At 35.3% G+C, this 25,600-nt stretch overlaps 1 protein-coding gene and 1 long non-coding RNA gene across 4 annotated transcripts in view; one reads left to right on the top strand and one right to left on the bottom strand.

Annotated features, from left to right (window-relative positions):
- Window positions 1-23,396, bottom strand: part of LOC124384254 — a 71,082-nt gene extending 47,686 nt beyond the window's left edge. Inside the window, exons 1-3 of one of the 2 annotated variants that reach the window (XR_006925367.1) lie at window positions 23,315-23,396; window positions 23,094-23,224; window positions 13,760-14,112 (exon numbers count right to left, since the gene is read on the bottom strand). This is a non-coding gene — a long non-coding RNA (uncharacterized LOC124384254). Of the gene's footprint in view, window positions 1-13,759; window positions 14,113-23,093; window positions 23,225-23,314 lie in introns of those variants that run through there. The other variant, XR_006925372.1, reaches the window with a different exon arrangement.
- brinp3a.1 (bone morphogenetic protein/retinoic acid inducible neural-specific 3a, tandem duplicate 1) overlaps window positions 1-25,600 on the top strand; it is a 58,799-nt gene that overhangs the window by 6,986 nt on the left and 26,213 nt on the right. For both annotated transcript variants that reach the window (XM_046846871.1, XM_046846784.1), the window contains 2 exons: window positions 18,544-18,731; window positions 19,995-20,179. In XM_046846871.1, coding sequence (XP_046702827.1) covers window positions 18,544-18,731; window positions 19,995-20,179 — 373 coding nt within the window. The remainder of the gene's footprint in view (window positions 1-18,543; window positions 18,732-19,994; window positions 20,180-25,600) is intronic.

Here is a 25,600-nt window from a genome sequence, read left to right as displayed (position 1 = left end):
GATCAAAACCCAAAGCTCTCTTACAAATTCCAGAATGCCATTTTAGAGCTAGAAACAGGCGTTTGAGCCATTATATATACGCAACTGCATACAGATATGCAGTTATTAAAGGGCAAGAGCAAGACAGAGAGAAAAAAAAAGATAAAGGCCGAACACTATAGAGCATGTGTGATTGTAGTAATGAGATAGAAAAGCCTAGCATCAATATGTATTTGTTTGTTTGTCCGATTGTGTTTTTTGCAGCAATAAATAATAAATCCAAATCATCCGAATCTGCTGCACTACACACATCGACCCAAAGGAGCTTTGTTGTGGTAGAATGGGATTTGGTATGCAGACCAGTGAGCTTGGACAATACTTTCAGTATTAGGAATGCACAGGTATATGGAGTCACTGACAAAATGGAGTTAAGCCAGCTTGATAATATTTACATGTAATGTGAGAACAGAGCACTCCATCTCACAGCTGAAACATTCACCAACAGATTGCTGACTTTTTGCCAAATGGTTCCAGCACAGTGTGCTGCTCAAACATATACTTGTGTAATTTTTCCCCATCTGTATTACTGCACTTACATACCTAACTAGCTTGGCATACATCACTACAGTACATTAGCTCTCACTTTTTAGTGTAGTTAATAAGCTTTCTGGGCAAACAAAACACGTGACTGGGCAGCGCACTTGAGCTTTTGCATTTCTGGTAGGCCAACTAATGGATTTCTCATTTCCCCAGCCCAGTATTTATGGTTCTGAGGATTATAGTCTAATTCCATGGATTGAGATTTTAAAATTAAACTGCACACATCTTTCTAAATATCACACACTCAATTACTTGAATCTGTTTGCCAGAGCTTTACACGAACTTGTCTGAGATGCTTCCGTTTGCTTTGCTTTTCTACTCGCGTTTATTGCAATCAGGCCGATTTTTAATATCCAGATACTTTATCTAATTTGTCACTATTCATGCGTCTACTGTTCTAATGAATACGCATATATCAACAAGCCGTCATTACATATTCCACATTAGCTTGTTTAACAAGTTTTGTGCATCGCTCGTTAATATAGATGTTCGACAGCATATTGTGATCCCTCAATCAGTGACAGTTTAGAAAGAAATGGTTTTGGACAAGGCATAGTCACGTTTATTATTATGCTCATTGCATGAGGAAATGAGGTAGCGCTTCAATGCAACAATATACATAAAACAAAATGCAAGACACTTTAAAAGGGAACTTAAAGTCGAGATGGCAGACAAGAGTAAGCAAAAGGCATTAAAAAAAAGTAAAACATTAAAATGATAAACATGCAAAAAACGTTTTTTAATGTATTCTAATTAATTTCTAAACATTATTAAGTACACTGGGTCATTTTAAACTGTGAGGTATGATTTGGGAAAAAAACAGCCTATTTAAAGACATTACACATTTTAATTGCACATGCTTCATTTGTTTTTCCAACAATTGGTATTTTATATGGAAAGTTTGCATATGATATGATTTTTGAATAAAAGGAACCTGTGTTTGTCTTTGAATTCCAATCCTGCTGTCTGACTTATGTTACTCCTAAACTTTACCTTTCATCGTGTAGATGATGAGTCCACAATATGGTTGAGATAGTTCTGGTTAAGTCTGCTAGAAATATGCTAACAAACCCCAGTTTAAAAAAGTATTCGATAGTTTGTTTAATGTTCTTTCAATGGCAAAAAATCATCAGCAGAAATAAATGCCAAAACAGTACAGACCAAAAGTTTGGACACACCTTCTCATTCAAAGAGTTTTCTTTATTTTCATGACTATGAAAATTGTAGAGTCACACTGAAGGCATCAAGGGCTATTTGACCAAGAAGGAGAGTGATGGGGTGCTGTGCCAGATGACCTGGCCTCCACAGTCACCGGACCTGAACCCAATCGAGATGGTTTAGGGGTGAGCTGGACCGCAGAGTGAAGGCAAAAGGGCCAACAAGTGCCAAGCATCTCTCGGGGAACTCCTTCAAGACTGTTGGAAGACCATTTCAGGTGACTACCTCTTGAAGCTCATCAAGAGAATGCCAAGAGTGTGCAAAGCAGTAATCAAAGCAAAAGGTGGCTACTTTGAAGAACCTAGAATATGACATTTTTCAGTTGTTTCACACTTTTTTGTTATGTATATAATTCCATATATAATTCCACATGTGTTAATTCATAGTTTTGATGCCTTCAGTGTGAATCTACAATTTTCATAGTCATGAAAATAAGGAAAACTCTTTGAATGAGAAGGTGTGTCCAAACTTTTGGTCTGTACTGTATATACACACACACACACACACACACACACACACACACACACACACACACACTTTTTTATGACTATAACATTTAAATACCAATAAAAATGAACATTATGTATGAACATTACAATAACCCTGTTTTTAATTAATTTTAATGAATTTCTAAAAATGATTTATTACACTGGGTCATCTTAGACTGTGAGGTATGATTTGAGCAAAACACAGCCTCATCCATTCTCTATGACATGTTTTGATATATTTATTTTGTACATATTTAAAAGCTTCAAACAATAAATTGGTTTTTCATGTAGGAAAAATGTTTTATAGCAAATTTATACTTTAGAAGTTTGCATACACTATGATTTATAAATAAAAGGAACCTATTTTTGCCTTTAAATTGCAAATAATAAAAAAATAATAATAAAAAAAAAAAAAATAAGTAGATTGTGTAGAAATAAGGTAAAAGGGCATGAACGGTTTATGCATAGTCTTACATGATATTTAATGAACATGTTGAATTGCTTTAAGCGTTTAGAAAAATAAACAATATCATGCATCCATGTTACGGTGTAAAAGTACTACAGAATGTACCATACAGTCATTTATCAGCTACTTATAGGAGGCTCTTTTTTTTATTTGTCTTTTGCTCAAATCGAGGTTCACAAGGCATTCACTGCTACACGTGTAACATTGCAATGGAACACATGCAGCTATTCATTACATCTTTCCAAGCTGATACTCATGCAATGCCAGGGGAGAGGATTAACCATCCAATTTTGTACACATGTCTTACCAGATGACCTTGATCAAATTGCATTGCTCTCTGTATTGATAGAGAGAAGGGAAGGTAGCCATCTTTCCAGTTCAGGAAGAGGATAGCCAGGCTCGGTCATGGAGGAATTTGGGAATTCCATTGCAAGAGTCTACAGTAGTTTCATCTAATGCTGGTCATTACAGTCCTGCTGTCTGACTGATGTTGCACCTAAACTTTACCTTTCATCTTGTAGATGTTGAGTCCTAGGTTAGGTCACCTTAGGATGGTCCTTGTTAGATCCTGCTAGAAATGTATCAAGGGCCTCACAGCAAGAGTGGTGCAATATGACAAACTAAAACATCTTAAACACATTTTTACAATTTGGTAACAAACTCCAAAAGTATTTCATATCTTGTTTATTATACAATCCTGAGAGAAATGGTAAAATATAAAAGTTTCAATGGTGATTATACCACAAATCATTAGTGAGAAATTGTAACACAAAGCTTTTTTTTTGTTTTTGCCAAATTATTATTTTTTAACATTATTAGCTTAACATTGTCATTTCAAGACATTGTTTGCCCAAAAATGTGATTTTTTTTTTAAAATCTATGAATATATTTATATAATATATGATATTATACCCTGAAATGGGGCAAAGATATATACATCTCTAAGAATTTTTACATTTTCATGATTGAGTGCAAAATCTGAATATCAATATTCTATAAATTCTGCTTGTTATTATTAAAAATTAGGTCAGGACACAAGAGAGATCTATGATGCCACCAATGACACGAAAGAATCTTGTGTTACATAATTGGTAATAATTTAGAAGATGAAAGTATAGTCTTTATTATTATTTCTATTTAATTATTATTTCTTTTTTTTAATTGTTATTTTGTAGGTCTATATTGCAGCTCTTTAATACATAGATCATGATGTATTGGAGTCATGTTTTATATTCTGGACCATGCTGTTTCATCCCTAATGTTTTAGGATTTAAGGATTTTCCTCAGTTCTTTGTACACAAATTGACAACATTTTTGGATGAACTACATCAACGTGACAATTGTGCCAGTCTAATCCGCAGCACATTGGTGTGTACTGAACATCCTCTGTGGTAATCTAAATCTCATTAACTCGTAACGTGTTGATTGGCCCATAAGGGTTCGAAACTACGTTTGCTTTACTCAATACCGTGGGACCACAGAAGGAAATTTATTTACAAGGCCGAAGGGAGATGAGGTTAGGAGGGTAGTGGAGTTACGCCCTAGTTAATTGTCTCATTTTTTATGTTTAAAGACATGCGATTTCTCTGGAGTGTTCTTGTTCTTGTACTTGCGCTCGCAGCCGGAACAAGGACGAAACACTTACTCCTTCTTTAGCCACTGATGTGAGACTGTTTACTTAGTTCATCCCATGAAGGCCATCGTTCTACTCTGAGAGACGAACTGCATCTGGGTGGGGTTTTTTTGTTGTTGCTGCCTTTGTTTTTTTTTTTTTTGTTTTGTTTTTTGCTTTATCCAAAGAAAATACTGACCCTTGATTAATGCGGGGGTTTTTTTTCACACAGCACTGAGTACAAAATTACATTAACAAATGAGGCTTTTAAGGACATATGAATATAAATTACATTTGCAACATGTTTGTTGGATCCTGTGAGTTTTAAGGTACCCTAGGCTTGGGAGGTGGTAGCTTGGTAGTTAATAAATTAGACTTTTGAGCAGAAGATGTTCAAATCATAAAACCACCACCCGGCTACTGCTGGGCCCTTGAGCAAGGCCTTTAACTCTCAACTGTTTAGTTGTTAATTGCTAGCTTAGTGGTTAAGGCAATGCACTTTGGATGTAAAGGTTGTGAGTTCAAATCTCAGCCACACCAAGCTGCCACTCCTGGCCCCTGCGTCCCCTTATTACTTATTACTCTATTACTCCCCTTATTACTCTAACTGCTCAGGTGTATGAATGAGATAAAACATGTCACTTTAAATAAGGGCGTCTGCCAAATGCCATAAATTTAATGCACACTTAGAAGACCAGTACCTCAATAAAGTATTGCTAAACACAGTATGGTAAATGTGGACCGAAACAATGTATCTTCAGAGTTAATTAATCATTTTCTTTCCTTTTTAATGTTTGTGTAAGAGAAATTACTAATTTACATAATTTAATGATTAAGAAATGTCAAGATCCAGCATTAAAACAACACCCAGGTTTTTCTAGAATGTATAATGCACAAGCCGTGAACGGTGTTATGAGTTAATAAACCTTTTGGAATATTAAAAGTAATTAATATTACTTAATGGAAGGGATGGAAGATTGGTACTTTGTTTTGCGCAAATGGAAACAGATGGTGCTCTCTGAGCTGTAAAGCATCAGTGTCATGTGTGTTATTTATTTTTTTAATAAAGGAAATCTCTGTTTATCCCCTGTTCATTATCCTAATTGTGATCCAGATGTATCAGCGCACTGTTCTATGTATCAAAAAAAAAGCTGCTTCTTATAGAGTATGCTTGTCTGTACACTGCCAATAAACAGGAATGGATAATAGAGTAAAAACCTGAAGCAGATGAATAAATCACCTTAGTAAATAATATTGTCATTTATAGCATTATATTGAATTAAATTTAACAAGAAGAACTACTCTGAAAAACGACAATTCGAAATGTTGTGAATCTGAAATTATTCAGATCAATGTTGAATTCTCGATTCAGATAGGCCAAGAGGTATTCATTAAATCCCTATTACTGTGGCTCAGACAATTGTTTTGGTTGCAAGGTTTTTAATGAGCTCTTTCTAATATGTTCTATATTATCGTCAATCTATTTAACTGTCCATGCAAGATTTAAACCTGCAAATTAAGTTGACTTTCTAAATTATTATTAACAAGAGAGAACAACAGAGAGGGTCATAAGGAAAGGAATGATTATAGCATCTTATTGTAACTGTTGTATTATAACATTCAACTACACCAAATGGTGCAAACATACATGAAATTCTTTGCTACGTTTTAAACGCTGGGCTACATTTTTTTTCGGTTTACGGTTGTTTCATGTTTTGGTTTATGTGTTCATTGTCAGGTTTCTTCGTTCTTATCTTATGTGTCTGTTCCGGTTTTCATTTTGTTAATATATTTTTTACACTTTCATTCGCTACTGTTTCCAGCTTCATTAGATAACACAATGTTAGGCTTGGCTATAATATAACAGGGAAACAATGCTTTAGTTATCAGAAAATAATCAACTAAATCGTAATAGTGACTCTATTTTACATCACACAACTCCATTGTTGATTGTCTTCCATGTCTTTTTATGTTTTAGTCATAAATTAAGTTACCTATTTATATTCAGACTTATTATAAGTGTTATTATTTGCTCTGATCATGTCCCATAAATATTTTTTACTTCATTGGCGCTTTTGGCTTCGGATGAAACTCATGCTTTCCAATTTACATTGAGCCAATGTTAAAGAAACAGCAATTATTCATAAACAGAAGTGATGTTCCAAATTGTGAAGCATTATAATTGTCTTGTTGACTTGAAATTAATGTTCCTTTGATCAGTAGTTGTACGATGCAGTTTTCAGGCAAGCGATCGACATGATTGCTGGCGTTTGCAAGCTACATACAGAATATGTCCCTTATGAATGTGGTGCAGAATGAAGGATCCTAAACTTCTCTCAGCACTGTTTGCATATGCGCACATCCTATATTACAAATGCCTTGAGGAAGACAGTGATTCCCACAGGTCTGAGGTAAACCTGAGGGGAGGACAAGATAAGGTGATGGAGCTTTTTGATGTGATTTGAGTGATGTCAGGGATGTTGTGGGGTTTTCCTTTGAAATGTCGCATGGTTTATGTTCTGCTCTGCTCTGTTCCCTGCGCTGTAGAAATGAAATCAGGCAAAACATTTGAAATGAAACTAAATATACCCTCTACATCTCTCAGCAACTGGAAGTGTTGGTGTAACTGTACAGTTGTTGCTTTTTCAATATCATTTCATTACTGCTAATTGACTTGTTTAATCTTTGTCTACCTTCATTTATCATCAAGTATCATATAAAGGTGTTGATATATAAAAAACTTGCTATCTGTCGTGCACATTACAAATGCCCAATACTCAGAAATTCAGAATGTTTACATATATTTGGATGTATACTTGCCTATTAACAAAATTCACTGTTTACATTTACTCAGGTGTACTGTATATTCATAATATACTGCACATATATTCAGTTTATACACACACACACACACACACACACACACACACACACACATATATATATATATATATATATATATATATATATATATATATATATATATATATATATATATATACATTTATGACAAGTATACTGTATACTGCTGTTACCTTCATACAAAATCTGTTTCTATATTGCACTGACTGCTGATATTTGAATACAAACTTTATATATTGCATTGACAAGAGAGAAGAGAAATGGTATTTCGATTCCTCTGTATATGTGCACATTTGGTGGCATTTACCAAAAAAAAAAAAAAAAAACTTGAAACTTAAACCTATTCATGTAATATTATTCAGTTTGTAAAACATTGAACCTTTTGGTTAATATTCTAAAGCAAATTGATGCCTCAGAATATACTCATGATCTACATCTTAAAAAAAAAAAAAAAAAAAAAAAAGTAATATATAACCTGAGATCAATGATAACCAATATATCGGTTATTCTTTTACATTTGTTCTCTTTGGTTTTATTCTGTCCTGAATTATATTCTATATTTTGGTCCAATCAGCTGTCAAATCCACTGACTCCATTTAGGGAAAAATTTGCTAAACAAAACATCTGGCATATAAAAACTCCTGGCCACAGCTCAAAACAGAGTGCTCATTCGCTGCACTCTGGCCATTTATTGCTTTCAGATTTGGCAACAAGCCTCAACTCTCCTCTGTCAAAAGCTACTAGAATTCTTCCCGGTCGCGTTTGGAGTGAATTGTGTGTTAGCTGTTCCATTTGGGGAGGGAATTACTTTCTTCGTGTGGTGTCTGTAAGCTTTCATCTTGTTTCCAAAGGGCTGTAGGAATGAGATCAAGCTACTGGCCACCCCTGTGCAAACCATTCAATAATAGTTACAATATGGAGGACCTGCAGTGATTGCCTTCAGGCATTTTTCCTTCTTCGCCTGATACCTGAACCATTCCTATGTAGTCAGTCTTAGATGTTGCAGACCTAAAAAGTATAATTTTAAAAAGATGCAAGTTTATGAAATGCCAAAAGGTCCATTTGCATTTATTTGGAACGTGCTGTGAGCTGACATTAAAGTATAATCTCATGATATGTGATTAACAATTTTATTGACTCTTTCTTTAATTGCTCTTATATGTTATCAATGTAAAAATCTGTACTGAGCCATTTATTGGCATGTATGTAAGCAAATATCTGATTATCTTTTAGCCCGCATAATTCATGTAATTCATGTAAAAGTTATTACAATGATAAATAGATAGACAACAATAGGCACAATGTGGATTATGTCTGTTATACTGTATGTACTGTTTTATTCTTTAGTAATGTACTCTCTTGTGTACCAGAGTTGTGTAGCAGTGTGCCTAAGATGACATACCCTGTGCTATTAGTTTCTAATTGGGTTTATTCAGGAGCATGTTAGTTTCACAAATCAGACTCAAAGGGGTTGAATGCAAATTCAGAGCAAGAATTTATTACCAAAAAAAAAGGTCACAGGGAAGACGAAAAAAGCAAACTCTTTCAAAGGTGGGCACAACAGTATTGAGGCAGTAATAAAAACAGAGACACTCAAAAGTAATGGGACAGACAAACAGGCTTGGTGGATAATCCAAAACAGCATGTAAAATTTAATTGAAAAACAGGTTGAATGGAGCAAGACATGTCTATCCATGGCAACAAGGTCAAAAACAAGAAAACAGAGTTACAAAAGGGAAAAAAAAATATATATATATATATATAAAATGCACTAGATAAAGAAAGAGGAACTTGAAAAAGGAGAAAAAAATGCATATAATTGAGACTGAGGGCACCAGAGGTTGCTGGGAGTTGGAATTCTTGTCGGCCATGTAGCTAAAATAAAATAGGATCATGTCTTTACATAATGTGATAGTAAGAAAATCAAACAAATAAAGGAACATTGCAGAGACCAAATTCACCACTTCCCATACAAGGAAATGTGTTGAGACTTAGGACATATCAAGGCACTTGCTTAATAAGCGAGATGGAACCTTGCGTTTGCCAATGCATTCTTACTGATTAGTATTAGAAAATAAATAACATGTGACGTATGTAATTTAATGTGCAAGCATCGACTCTTGCCCTGATTGGCCGTTTGACATGCTGTTCCAACACAATTATCATTCAGGAGCTTGATAGGGTCCTAAAGGGAGATGATGCATTGCACATGCAATATACATGCTTAATGTATACGGAGACCTAAATGAACAAGTGAGGGAGGACCTTAGTGATAGGACAGCCAAATGTACAACGTACTGCCTTTGGCTTGCTTCTGGCTTGTCATCAGCCCTGAAAGCTGATTAACCATGAGAGAACTTTTGCGCTAACTTTAGCTGGTGTTTAAAAGTGTTGAGCATATGGTTATTTGCTAATTTTCCCTGTGGGGTGTGTGAATATGATGACATGAATAAAAAGGAGGCAGTGAAAATTGACAGATTTGCAGTGGTGTACATGTTTTGAATAGGGGGATTGAGCTAAAAATGTATCCATCTGCTAACACCTCTACACTGTCACAGTGATATGAAATGGCGTTTTGCGCATGTGTTATTTGTATCAGAGGATTTTTCAGGTCTCAAATGTGTTGCTTCTCTTCTCTCCGTTTTAATGAGTGTTGACAAAGCGAGTAGTTATTGACTTGGGTGTGTTGTTGCTTGTTGGTTGAACTGTTGCAGAATGTCATAGACTGAATTTGCCAAGAGACAATAACAAACACAAAGGCTTATGTAGCTTATCAGATGGCTTCAGTAAAACGAATTCTCCTGTGAACATGCTGTCCATCAAAACAAAGAAACATTTTGTTGTGAAGAAGTGGAACAGTGTACTTGTAATCCCTTGCAGGATACAGCTTTGAAGGGTAGCTTTTACCTATGGCTCAAGATGGTTCTAGATGGTATTACCTGGTACTTCTTTGTTTTTTTACATTAATTAAGCTAATGCATTTTGGCCTAGTAATGGGAATGAGCAGCACACAGTAGCTTTGACATCTCAGCTGGGCTAGCTAATGGATCCTGAATGATTTCATAATATCTTAAACACTTAAAACCTTCAAGTGTCTCAAGCACAACAGGCTACTTACAGAAATATTCTGCATGATAACCAAGTGGGCACTTCTGGGTCTGACTCATCTGTTTGAAATCTTTGCTGTACAATGAGAGAGGAAAAAATGTTTTTGAACTGTGAAACAAGACTCTGGGACAATCGGGTAGTAAAAACGATTGCAACAGAACGCAACCAATGTGAATCGGCCAATCTTACCATCCCTAATGTAGTACAAATGACTTATTTTGACACGTGATTTGATGAGAGCAGATGGGCCTAATCCCAGTGTGCTGTGTATATAGTGCATACCAATAAACATGATGCAAAGGATCAAAGGAACAGGCCGGCAAAATAAATTAGAATAATCCATATTTCATTAATTATAAAACAATCGAGATGCAGAACAAGTGAAACCACATCCAGTGTAAAATAATGTCAATGCTCAACCTAGTGAACATGTAAGAAGGTCTAGAAAGGTAAGTAAATCCCTATGAATATTTCCTAGATAAGAAAAAAGAATAAAAAAAGTGTTTAATAACAGAGAAAACCTTGCAAATGCAGAGGACAGCATTCTTTTCCCGATGCAATGTTTCATAGGTTTGCCCTCCTGAAACGTATATATCATCTGCATTGAATAAATCTCAGGAAGATGTTTCCATATAAGTTATTTTCAATTAAAGATGCAAAATAAATGAAGAATTAATGTCAAAAACTGGCAAGAGAAATAAAGTAAGACATATATAATTTTCCTCTTATCATGTTAACATTACATCTATGTTCACCCAAGATCAGTACATTCTCTTAGAATTAGAATAAGAATTAATAGTCATATAATATGTTTTGTCATTATATAGTGCAGCATTATAAATATGCAAGAAGAGAAACATAAAAACTGTTGGACTGAATGTAGACGATACTATCGTAGAGACACGATGTCCCACTGTAACAAAACAACCACGTCATAGCAATGAGTGCAATTCATTTATAAATGCCTATTAAATATTACACATTTAAAACATGTGTATTCATAAAAATAATCAAAATTGTAATTGGAAAAATTCTCACTTTATATAGAAATGGTGTCAATAAAATGTTTTTGGCATTTGTCAGACCCCCTGATCCAGAGCAACTTACATACATTTAATTCCATGAAATGAGCAGCTATGGGGTTAAGGGCCTTGACCAGAGCCCCTGGAGTGGCAGGGATTTTAACTCATAAACTTTGAATCCAAAGTCCAATGCCTTAACTACTAAGCTACCACCCTCTAAATTTAGTTTAACACTGAAATGGAAATTGTCTGATGCTATTCTAGTACAAAAGTCAAATAATAGAGATCAAAATGATCATTTTCCATTTGTACTGAATTTCAAGCTGTCACCAATCCATTCACTGTATGATTCGTTTTACAGCCTGTGCTCTTATTGTGATATCGTCTTTGTTTTGCTCTCTGGTCCTGTCTATGCCCCTGTTCTATCATTGCTTTGTTTCCCAATCGTATTCATCTGATCTCAACTCCTGATTAGTTTGTCTGTTTATACAGTATTTCCCCAATGTTCCACTGTCATGTTGCAAAGACATATCGAGCATATCTTGCTTTCGCTCTGCCTTGTTTTCATTTGCCGATTTTCCTATTTCTGTATCACACTTGTTTTTTAATTGATGAAACGTGGGATTATTCGTATTTATTTTGCCTGCCTGTTCCTTTCATCTCCTGCATGATGGATATTGGTATGCACTTAATAAAGAGCACACAAAAAGACACGCATCTGCTCTCAGCTGATAACACGTTACAGAAGCTTCTTTCATTTTTAGATAAAATCACCCGTTATACATACATTTTCGTGGATTTACATTTGACCTGCACAAGTAGGATTTTGTATCTTTTTTTCCAGAATTGGGAATATGAAGATAGTGATACACATTTCTACATGTACACAATTCTGTGGAAATGAAAATCAGACCCAACTGTGCAAAGAGAGAGCTTGATGGCTCATAGTAATGTTATTTAAAAAACTCCAGCTAAAGCTATTTACAGAACTTACTTGTTTTCCACAGCGTGTATTAATGATTATAATTTTAAAACTAAATGAATTTCAATCTAAATAATTGGCTTTCCTGGAATCCAAAACATGGGATTAGGCAACCTGTAAAAGTCTTCGACATTCCAGTTGAACAAGCTAATATGCTTTGTCCTCTCTTTTTAATAATAAAAGAGTTTAAGCAATTTATTGCTATTTTGTTTTCATAATAGTTCAGTACCTAAGCTTTTTGTCATTTACAGTGGTACCCCATTATTATACTTTTGACGTAAGGATTTAGTATATTTATTCATCCTGTTTACAGATGACATACTCATTGTTTGCTGCAAATTTATTCCTTATGCAAAATGTTATTCTCCAAATGTGGCTAGTTATCCTGCTACAAGGTGATCAAGGTGAAATGTATCGTGGCTCTGAATAATAGCCTCACGTTGACCTTGTCTCCCAATATCCCTTTCATCACCTACACGACAGAAGTTCAACACTAATCTTATCATTAATGCATTAGCTGTTTGACTCAGCTAATTATTGTTTAGATTTTTTCGTTGCATTTTAAAGGCTTTAGATAACATTCTGAGATAATGATTGTAATATTAAATGGATAGAGATACGGTCTTTGACATTGGATTACAGTGCGAATTCCGAGAATTGCACCCAATTTAAAACCTTTGCACTGTATGCCATGATTAGAACGAACATACCTTTTCGCTTTTTTTTTTTATTTTAAATTAAGTATGTGAGCTGAATATATATTATCTAAGCAAGCTAACATCTTAGGATATAAAGCGATGAAAACGTGAACGTAATTGCTGTTGAAGTCGTATAACGTCAGCTTTGACAGCTTCAAGGCAAAGCACAGGTATATATTAATGCACTACTTCGAATACATTTCCATAGTAACAACTCATTCACAGAGACGTGTTTGGCGGACATGCTCGGTAATATAAGACTATTAGTAAACAGATTTTAAAGCCTTCGGGAACTCTTTGTCTAGGGAAAAATTGATAAAAGGCTTCAGTTAGTACGAGATTCTGTTAAAGCTGTTTATTTAGGTTTTGTGCTTTTGGACAATCTTCAGTAGAGTGTTTCTTAGTTGCGTGACAAGTTGCATGTTGTTCTTATTTAAAATTGGACACCAAGAGAGTTAGTGTTTAAGTAACTAAAAATACATTTTAATTATAATTTACTGTTTAGTAAAAACAAATTGAAATCACAGAGAAACAGATGTAGTGTAAAAGGAATAAAGCACTATAGGGCATGCTGTCTTTAGAAATACCAAGCTTTAGCAAGTTAAGTTTACTTTGTGCCAGACCACATCACACTACCCTGCTGCTGCTGTTGCTGCTTATTTTTCCATAACAGCATGTCCCCAATTTTTTTAAATAATTACCTTCAACCCAAGGTGCTGCTGAAGACGCTGTAAACAAAATGCTGCTAATTAATCTTTAATGAAGGAGGATGCACATACAGTTAAAGAACCAATAAAAAAAAAATCCCAAACGTTTCTAAACTTCGAGGCTCTGATTACAATAAAGTAATTTATTTATCTATGTTTACACACTATCACCTTCAAAATAATCCCCTTGGACAGAAATACAGTGCTCCCAGCATTCCTAAAACTTTTGGAATGTGTGTGTCCTGAAAGACTTCTTTTCGAAGCGTGTCAAGGACCTTGTGCGTTTTGCGCCGAATCTCCGCAATGGTGTCAAAACGGCGACCTTCGAGCTGGATTTTCATCTTTGGAAAGAGCGCAAAGTCTGCAGGATCTGGGGAGTAGAGTGGGTGCGGAAGTGAGATCATGTTGTTTCTGTCGAGAAACTCACGTGCGATTACGGAGAGCGTAATCGCAGACCTGATAACGCACATGGTCAGAATAGAACCAGTTGCACAGCTCCCAGTGTACTTATGAAGGTTGGTGCTCCCTGTGACTGTATATATATATATATATATATATATATATATATATATATATATATATATATATATATATATATATATATATATATATTGCCGGGTAAATGGGAACAGCTGTGGATAATAAGGACACATCAGGGGTATAAAAAAACTGCACATGGTGATTATAATCTAATTGTTAAAACACAGAAATTTCTGTAAGCATGCAGTGATCAGCATGAGAGAGATAATCACTGACAATAATCATGATGTTGTTTACAACTGTATACTGGTTGGCTTTGTACTTTCAGCCAAACTGTCACTCTTTGCACTTAGCCCTAAGCTTTGACTCCAGCTCCATAACATCGATGATATATGGGACGAAAGAATTTCACTGTTCTGTAATGTACATATGACAAGTTAAAAGATCCCCCACACACACTACTTACAGTTTTGCTTTATTTTTAATGTTATTTCCAAAAATGTGCACAAATTTAATCCTATGTGTAGTTCTGTGTTGTTCTCATGTACTTCTTTGTTGTTTTATGGAGCACCATGGTCCTGAAGGAACATTGTTTCATTTCGCTGTGTACTGTAGCAGTATATGATTGAAGTGGCAATAAAAGACACTTGACAACCTTGTTTTTTTTTTTTTTTGCTAAGTAGTAAGAACTACTTAACTACAAAAAATTCACATGTGGATTTGCACCCGTTCAGGCTTGTTGCAGCTTTGTTTTGAAAGGCTTTGCTGATAATTTCACTCATTAGCACACTTTCTACCAGGAGTAGCACCAACCATTCACAGCTAAAATGGTTTCATTTATAGCCACTTCACAAATAGATAGATATATTGTTATAATCTCTAGGGTGAATTTGGCCTATTCATAATTTGTCGATTTACTATAATTTACTTTTATGCAAAACATAAACAGTATTAAGTCACTTTAGGGAAATTGAGGATATTTTTATGTTAGTGTCAAATTACTTTGCAATAAAGACGCCTCATGCATTTTCTGACAGCTGCTAATGGTGCTAGAGGTAATGTTTTATACACTATGTTTATCCCTGTCTATGTCTAGAACCTTCCTTTGAACTGTATGACATTAACTGTATATTTTTCTTTGTTTCATCCAACATTTTAAGTGATATAGTTGCATATATTAGTGCTTCTGTGTGTACAACTGAAAGTATGAGGACAAAAAATACATTCATTTGACCCCTTGTTACTGTGATAAAGGAGATATCTGGAACTTACATTTTATATGTATATATATATATATATATATATATATATATATATATATATATATATATATATATATATATATATATATAATTTCCCCATTAGCAATGACAGAACCTCTGTGTTAGTGAGCCCAGGAGACAAGTAAGCTGCAATGTATCTGCCCAGTCCTATATTTTGGTTGTGCATAAGCATAATTAAAAAAGACTTAACATGTCAGCTACTGCAATTTGGCCCAAAGGTTTGGTGAGATAAACACATGCAATGCATCCTCACTGTCTGTAGTTCAACAGGTGGGAAAAACTAGTGTGTGTTACAGTTACATCATCAAATCATATCATGCCACAAGAAATTATATGAATTGACACGACTGTGTTGTGTATAAGTGTAAATGTGAGCTATTGTTAATTTTGGTGTGGCTGAATTCTGGAAACGATCCAAAAATAAGGAAATATCAGGTCATAAACCTACCTAGACTGACTTTTTGTCTAAAAATTAGGTAGCTACTGTGTAACTATGTGTTCCTCACAAAATAAATGTCCGTCTTTAATCAAAGTTGTACATGCCCTAGCGAAATGGATATAAGTCTAATTGATTTGGTCTGTAATCAGATACTGATATGCCATATGTTGATTGGAAACTTTAATTGTATTCCTCTTTCTTGTGAAGAAGCGTCCTTTCATGTGAAGTGTTTTCCCAGACTGGTAAACATATGTGTTGAAGTGTTTTGTGGAAATGAATTTTCTTGCTTTCTTTGCTGGATGAGACACATATGCTGGAGAGCACTATAACAAATAAGCACTATATCAAATGCTGATTGATTTGTGCCGATTGCTGATAGTGTCAGATTCCATTTGTCTTGAAGGATGTTGTGATATCTGCATCTTTAATCTCTTTCCCTCGCACAATGTGTGTCCATTGTCCATCTGCACTACTGGTTGACAATCCTACATTTGACACAATATCGAAATATAAAAATTGTCTCATTTGCAAGCTTTTACAGTGGTGTTTGATGTTTCTACAGATATAGGAAGTGCATTGACATATTGAGTAGCTCCTTTTTTCTTTTTTAAATAGCAAATAGTGCTTGGATTACCTCACAGTCTAGGCTAAGTTATACTTGACAGTTACTACTGTGGGTGCAAGCCCGAACAATAATGCATTGGATTCACTTGTAGAGGAGATTTCTGTTCCAGCAGACCTTACAGAACCTTCCACTGATCAAGTAATTGATCCAGGACGTGTTTTTGGAGTCAGGCTGCATCAATTTGAGCAGAAACAAGACAGTGATGGTTCTACTGAGGGAGGCAGAGACACTTGAGGTCAAACAGAGCATTTGAATGAAAATCAAACAGAAAATCCGATGTGAAGAAAAAAGTGCAGGATGATATCATCCAAAATGTTGCTCCATACAGGTAGTGGACAGAGGTGGTAAATTTGGAATGTATGTATCTTTTAAATGCGAATTTTCTAATGCTTTCAGAGCATGCTAGCTAATGAGTAAACTTAAGACGAGCTTATTGATATTGAAACTTTTAGAATGTCCATTTTGATTTTTTATTGAGGCTTTGATTAAAAATAAAATAATATGTATTTTTTTTTTTTTAAATCACATTTAAATTGATAGGTTTTGCCTGGGTTACTACCATTTATTATTATTATTTTTTCACATAATTTTGTATTAATTTTCTTTTTTCTGTGTAACTGCAGATGTTATCTGTGATTTGGAGATAAAGTGTGTTGTCCAATGAGAGTTATTTAAATTGAATTACAAATTTCATGTGTGCCATCACAACTATATACAGTAGGAAAGGCAGTTAATTGCTTTTACTGTCCATGTCAAGTATAAATAAAAAATTTTTTTTCACACAATTGATTCTATTTATAATGTACTTAAAGCTGAATAAAACCAGAATTTACATACACATGAAACGATAGACCGGTTGGTAAAAATATAAGAAAAAGAGTGTCAGAATTTTAAAAGAAGCTCATTTTTCAAAGCTCCTTTACATCCCCAGAATGTAATGAAGGTGGTTTCAGAGGCTTCAGGTGACTGACAGTTTTACTGTGGCCTTCTTGTTTTTTTACCGGAGTGTGTTTTTTGTGTTGACTCCATGCAGTCACGGCTCTTAGTGGGAAGCATAGCAGGTAGTGCTTTAGTAATCCTTCTCCTGCTGTGCACCTGTACCACCAGCACCATCACCACAATGCTGGATTAGCCCCGGGCTCTCTCCACAACTGTCCATCAACTACAGATGCTCTGACACAACGTCGATCATCTCACTCACTCTCTCTCTCTCCTCGTCTACTTGCTGTCTCTTTGCATTTAACGCACAAATAATTATCACTTCTAATTATGCAGATTTTCCACAGATTCCTTCTTCTACCTCACAATGCTTTTTTCCCCCTTTTTCCTATTTGGTCTCCACCCTAAAGCTCCACACATCTTATCATCTCTGCACCTGTGTCATTTGGGATAGCATCAGACTCTTTGGTTTTATAAATAGCTTTGATTTTCTCACCACATGCCACAAAGTCTAGATAATGTTTATCAGCAGTGACAAAAAAGTCAGACAAAATAACCCCAGATTGCACCATTATGTAAAACCATAGGGGGCAGGACAATGGGTGTTGGAGCAGTTGGAGGTTGGAGCAATGCCTAGAAATAGAGTTCAAACATAATGGCACTTTTTTGGGGCGGAAAAAAAATACACAAGAGAGATTCAAATAGCAGCTACTGGGGTCATGCAGTCATCACATTTTCTCCACAGCAGGTCTTATCTGAATGAGTCTCACCCTCACGCACAAGCTGTGTGACGATTTATTTTGCAACTCATTTTGTGATTTTTTTTTTTTTCTACTGCGGAGAGAGATCAATGTTCAAAGAGACCTGAGCCTCTGCAAAACATCTGAAGCAACACAAAAGTTAATTAATCTGGTTTAAATGTATTTTACTGCTTTACTACTACATCCTCTATGATGGGATTAAAGCTTGTTTTCTAATTCTATGTGTGTGTGTGTGTGTGTGTGTGTGTGTGTGTGTGTGTGTGTGACATTTCAGAGAGTTCGGACGCTGGAAGGTGAACAGCTTGGCTCTGGAAAGAGAAGACAATGGCATTGCTTTGCCACTCGACCCAGAGTTCATCCAGACCATCAGGCAGCTGGGCCGCCGCCCCAGCCTCAGTGTCATCACAGAGAACATCATCAAGAAATACGGAACCCACTTCTTGCTCTCAGCTACATTGGGAGGTATTAAAATAATAGTATTATATAGAAAAACTTATATAACAAATAATGTACTGTGCATATGGAGCCAATAAATAATATTCGGTGTAAGATTGTTTAGTTGTAGCCAGTGTAAAAAAAAAATGACCCCTTTAGACACAATTGTTTAGAATTTTGCTCAGTGAGAGATGGTCTTTAGGTTATATAAGTGATGCAGTCTTTAGGTTATCCAAAGAAGTAAAAACACCCATAGCTATCTTTAAAATCTCTATGTGGAATCACAATAATCTAATGGTAATCTTAAGGCTGTCACTGCGAGTTCATCTCCAGCCAGAGTGATGTGATGAACACTTCAAGAAGTTGGGCAGTAGGGTCCAGAGATCATCATTATTATTATTATTGATTTTTATTATCAAAGATTATAATTCATGATTATATAGGACATATTTATACAATAAGGTAAGAAATCGGTCATAGGACAGGGTGGAGACAAGACTCTAAAAGAAAATCTAAACATAATTTACTTCAGATTTTTAAGATTCTTTAAAATGCTTAAAAATTATTTTTTTATTAGACCTAAATAAATCTGATGCAAGAGGTTTTTTTTAAAAGTTGTGAGATTTATATACACAGATCAGGCATAACATTATGAACATGTTTTTTACAACTGTTTTGGCAGAAAAAGTGGGACCAACACAATATTAGGCAGGTGGTCATAATGTTATGCCAGGATATATATACCCCCCCCCCCCCACCCCCGAGAATTTGCATCATTACCTTAGCATTAGCATTTCTGAACAAATAAAAATATACTTTGACACATTAATTACCAGCACATTGCTCTGCATGTCAAAAATAATTGAATTAGATGCTAATTGATATTAATTGTGAGGCAATTGTCCTTTAAACCGTGACCCCCACCATGCTTATTTAAACCCGTGAAAAAACAAAAAGACGAAATACTGTTTTGATATCGCATTTATGCGGTCTGAAGATGCAGTTTAGAACATAATTACATAAGAAAACTGCACTGCCGGTGGAAACTGAGGGTCACCCAGTGTGTTGTGCCAGTCCACATCCATTCGTAAAGATAAAAAAATTAAGAAATTGCAAACAAAATGGCTGAGCAGAACAGACTAGCATTATATCAGCAAAAAATATTGCCCTCTATCTGCCTGGGAAATGGAGCAAATAATGTTTTTATTCCTGAATATCATAAATCACTTTCCTGCCCTGCCCTTTTCCTCTATTCCTTTGCCCTCCTCACCGATTTCTGTCCTGTTGCAGGTGAAGAGGCTTTAACTATTTTTGTAGACAAGAGGAGACTGAGCCGCACTACTGACCCGACCGACTCCAACAGCACAGCTGTGACTCTGGAGACACTTCACCAGCTGGCTGCCTCCTACTTTATAGACAGAGAAAGCACACTGCGCAAGCTACACCACCTCCAGATCGCATCGACTGCCATCAAGGTAACCCTGCGGCCTACATGTACACAGACCGGGGGACGTGACCCCAGTCTTCAGTGGCTATATTTAGAATTGAGCTACACTTTAGCTAGGCCATCTCTATTGTTTGGAGGATGCAGGTGGCTCTTTTAGAGGGTAAATGGACAGTGGGAGTCTTTTTACCCAGGTGTATGGTAGATAAATGTATGACATACAGTAGTAGCAGGTTGAGGCATGCATATTTATTCATATATTTCTTTAAATGCAGTATCATAAGGAATGAGCGTACAAAAAGTATATGCAGCAAGAGATCATTTTAATTCAGTCACACAAAGAGGCTCCACAGAAGTGATTTCAAAATGAGTTACACTTTTTTTGTGAGAATCTGAAAACAGTACCTGCAACAAGTTTTGGACCATAAGCCATACATTGGAGATCTTATAGTCTTCTGGTTGTGCACATTTGCTCCAATTGTGCAGAATATTGTGGAAATGTTTTTTTTTTTCCAATGAAGAATTATTGCAGGTCCTACTGTATGTTATTATTCTGTTGCTGTAAAACTGATAAATACTTGCATTTTCTCGTACATTTCTATAAGATAAACTCTCGAGAGAAATAGTTGTGAAAGGAAGGAGGAAGACAGTGAACAATGACTTTCTTGGTCGGCTACTGTTTAGATACAAGCCGTTGTAACATGTTGAGTCAGGGTGAAGGGAGAGCTCGCTAACTCCAGTTACAACAGAAATCATATAAGCACAGACAGGTTTCCAAAACTCGTGCTTTTTTATTTTTCTTGGCAACATCGTTACGGGTTAGTCAAAGAAACTTAGAAATGAGCATCAGAAAATAATTAGGACATATTCCTCAGTCTTGCATACATGCAGTAATACCGAAAAAATGTTTCTCCGCTCTTAAAGGAGTCACAACATATTTCACCTGTTACACTGTGTTACAGACGCTGTCTTTTGTTAAAGCCTGTGTAAAGTTCATTAGTTTCAGTGTAGATGGCTATTTATGTTCAAAATAAAAATCTTTGTCAAATTCAGTGGGTGCGGCTTATATTTGGGTGCGCTTAATAGTCCGGAAATTACGGTACACTTATAAATAAATTGCATTATGTTTAAACTCAGGGTGAGGATTAGTGATCATATTATGCCCATTTTGGAAACTTTACATTGGCTTCCTGTCAGGTTTTGGCTTGATTCTCATGGTTATATAAAGCTCTGCATGGACTGACTCTTCAAATTCGTTTACACCCCATGTGGTGATAACACTTTTTCTTCTTTTGCTCCAAAACTATGGGAGTTACTTACAGCAGGCTTTAGTGATGCACAGACATTAAGTAATTTTATTGAAATGACATAGAGAAGCTACAATTAAATGCACTATAAAGATTAAAGGCTTTTTGAATAATGCATTTTACTGTAGCACTGAATATAAATCATAATGCTTAAACAGTGGACCCCAATCATTTTTGCGCCACGGACCGGTTTAATGTCAGACAATATTTTCACGGACCTGCCTTCAAGGTGTGGCAAGTAAATACAACAATAAAATGATATGACCGGCATAAAAACTGGTATTTTCTAAATATAATAATAAATGTGAAACCCCTTTGTTGTTTTTTGTTCATTTTGCTAGCTTGGGGTTTTAATTTAGCGGTAATGTATTATGTGTTAGCGACCGGAGCTCCTTTAAGAAGGTAGTGGTTGAAGGTAAGACATGTGACCGAGGCATCATGACATGCATCAAGAGTGAGTCATAGACAGATGTGGCGGAGAGAATCCGGTAACTTTCCAAAAAAAACATTGTTCAGAATCAGATAATAAATAAAATGAAAATAATGTTTAAAGTTATATATTCTTTCTGTGCGGCCCGGTACCAATTGACCCACAGACCGGTGCCAGTTCGCAGCCTGGGGTTTGGAGACCACTGCTATAAAACAAATAAAAGGACTCATGATTTAAATTCATCATGTGCTTTTCATTGTGTGGGGTTTTTATTAGTCACTATGTTATTTTTAAATGAAAAAGTTTTTTGGTTCTCATTTAAACAAAATGCAAATATCTAAAAGGTTTTGCCAATTTTTAAAAGATTAGTACAAGAGGCATTGAATAGTTGATTAGAAAGCTCATTGTCAGGTCACTTCCTAAAGACTCTAAAGATTTAATTTCCCATCAGACACCATGGCTTTCAAACATGGCCGCCCTGGACTCCTAAAACACACTTGCACATTCACAATCATCCTCATACTGATCAGTTGCACCTGTTTCCAATTACACACGCATCACAGCTTCAGTTTAAGAGGACTTTTACTCGTTTAGCTCGCTGTGCAGTAATGCGGCCAGTTAGATTTTATTTGCTGCTGTTTATCAAGCTGGTGTTCTGTGGTTTGTTTTTCTGTATTATTGATCTTATTTTGGTTTAACATTCGCATTATTGTTTTGCCCAGTTTATGCTTTGCTGAACGACTGACCCACGCTGTTTTTACTTTTATGGTATTCGGGTTAAGATTTAGATTTGTCTGTGAATATAATATAAATGGCATCTTAATTTATGTTTGTGTCCAGTCATTACCTTCATCTTCCTCATTACATGACACACATGAGGAGTTGTTATCAATGGGTAAAAGAAATTCTCGTTTGAAATGATTTTGGCTTGAAATATAATTACCTAGTCAGAAGAAAAATGTTTTTCCTAAAACCACAGTATTACCAATTTTTAGTAAAACAAAAATATCATTTGTTATATATATATATATATATATATATATATATATATATATATATATATATATATATATAATTATTTCTTAAAGGGTGCTAAAACATAAAACACTGAAGTGCTTTTTAGCATATAAATTTGGATATTTGTTGCATTTATTTATTTATCCATTTGTTTATTATTCCATAAATAAATTCAAGATATTCCACTTTACCTGATGTGTTCACCATCTCGGTGTAACATGTTTTTCTCTTGCTGATCTGTCAAATTCATGCCATAGTAGCGTGATTGGTGGAAGATCCAAGAACTGTGGAGCAGAAGGCAGTTTTTCGTAGTAAACAGTGCCTGGGTGTGAAAAGAAAAATGTTTTGTTAGGTTGTTGAAGCCTGGCTTAATTGCGGAATCCAGTCTAAAATAGCATTGCACAAGGCTTACAGATGCATTAGAATTCTTCACAAATTCTGTATTTCAGGAATAGGAGGCAGGATGTAGATTCTTCCTGACTGCACTGTTTTCGTTCAGAGTGCTGATTGAAATGGCTGACTTTCACTTTCTTGGCCTCTTAAAGTGACTGATGGAAATGACTCGAAGCATCTGCAACCTTAATTAAGCAATTGAATGAAGATGGATGTGAGTGCAAAGGTAAAAGAAACAGTGACACCATCCTGGTTAAAGACCATGATGCAACATAGGGGTTGGCTTGTGCACAGGAGAGGAGAGGCTGCACTTATTTTGCAAATAAGTGGCCATAAATCAAATAAATAAATGGAAAATTGCAGGTACAATTATGCATCAGCGTGAGGAATTATCTTTCAATTTCAATATTTCTCTGAGCGCCTTGCCCATTTGTCACGCGTTTCAATATAACGAAGGTGTTATTCTCTAATGAGCAAGAGACAGATGAGGAGTATTTTCTGGACCATTGGTAATAAATGGATTTTTAACTTTGACTGTGCACTGAGATACTGAATCAGGGAAGAAGAAAGTGGCAGTTTGCATCAATCCTGACTATCCGTTTTAATTTAAGTGTCGGCGTTGCGCTTTGGTACTCGTGTTAAAAAGAGCAGTCAGAGGTAGCGTACTATTCAAATGTCAACCCTAATCTGTTCTTCAATCAAGAGTCATACCCAGTTTATTGTGTGTTAGCTCATCATTTCTGAGGAGCTTGCAGCAGCTTACTGCATACACACGCGCACACGCGTTATATATACACAGTGAAACCTCGATACTCGAGACCTTGATACTCACGACCTCGATGGTTTGTGACTTTTTATTTGGAACCAGACTGAGAGTAAATAAAAAATCTGTAAGTTTGTACAAATAAATGACAAAGATGTTTGTAAAATCGTTTTTCAAACATCTTTATGTAATTTGTTAGTACAAACTCTGTTTTGAAAATGTTACTCCGAATTTTGGAAAATGAAAAAAAGTGAATTTTTGTGTGTATATGTGCAACCTTGATATTTGCGGGGGTTACGTTTTATGACCGTAACCCCCGCAAATATCTAGGTTGCACATATACACACAAAAAATAACTTTTTTTTTTTTATTATTCGTTTTATTCTTATTAATCTGCATTCAGTACCTCATAATGAAAAAGTGAAAACAAAATTCTAGAAATGTTAATTAAAAAAATAATAATTTTTACATGTACATAAGTATTCAGACTCTCGAAATAAAAGAAAATAATATGAACTATTGTTGTATTAAGCTGCAACCTAAAATAAAAAGGTGAAAGGGGTCTGAATATCTGAATGCATATTAGATGAATCTAATAAATAAAAAGCTAATTTTAAAACATTTTATGCAAAAAATTGAGAGACAGAGGTGTTTGAATTTATTTCAATATCTATCTATCTATCTATCTATCTATCTATCTATCTATCTATCTATCTATCTATCTATCTATCTATCTATTAATTATAATAATGGATGGATTGATTTCTTCATCAACTTATATATCTAATTATTTATTATTTAAAAATACACAAGCTCAAACGTGGTACCTGCACTTCAGTATTAATTTGTGCACCCTAAATCTATTACTTGCTTTGGCTATTAAAAGAATTGCACTGCAGATGTAAAATTAATATATTTGCATTTATGCCACACTGCATTTTGCACCCTTGGGTAGAAATCAACACACCTCGCACTGCATACCAAATCAGGCAAACATGCAAAACAGACATGATGTGTTAGTTTGCTCATTTAATAGAAACAATTGTCAGTGGATGCTGATAGTAAATTAGATAAACTAGTGTAGTCATTAATACACTAATACACAGCAGCTGGTGTATGTGCATGTCAATGTGAAAACATGCTCAGGAATAAAAAATACAAAAAAGTGGGTCATCAGTCAAATTTCTCTTGTTAAAACCGGAGGAGTGAAAGATCTTTTCCGGCGACCCCAATTCTATGATTTCCTTTCTCTCTCTCTCTCTCTCTCTCTCTCTCTCTCTCTCTTTCTCTCTCGTTCTCTTTCTCTCTTTTCTGGATTCGACCCAACTAAGAACTCTTTGAATTCACCCCAGATATGGAAGAATGCTAGGAAATCAAAAGAAATGTTCTGCTTAATACTAGCAGATGGGGTCCCTTGTATAGAGCACATTATTATTTCATTTAAAAGGCTAAGCCGAAGCTGAACATATTAAGCACTACTTCCTGCTCGCTGAGGATTCCTGCTGATTTCAATATTACTTCAAATTCTATGGAGCAGAATAT

The sequence above is a fragment of the Silurus meridionalis genome, chromosome 1 (assembly GCF_014805685.1).
Source record: "Silurus meridionalis isolate SWU-2019-XX chromosome 1, ASM1480568v1, whole genome shotgun sequence".
NCBI classification, from domain to species: domain Eukaryota; kingdom Metazoa; phylum Chordata; class Actinopteri; order Siluriformes; family Siluridae; genus Silurus; species Silurus meridionalis.
This window is presented reverse-complemented; position numbering and strand designations above follow the sequence as displayed.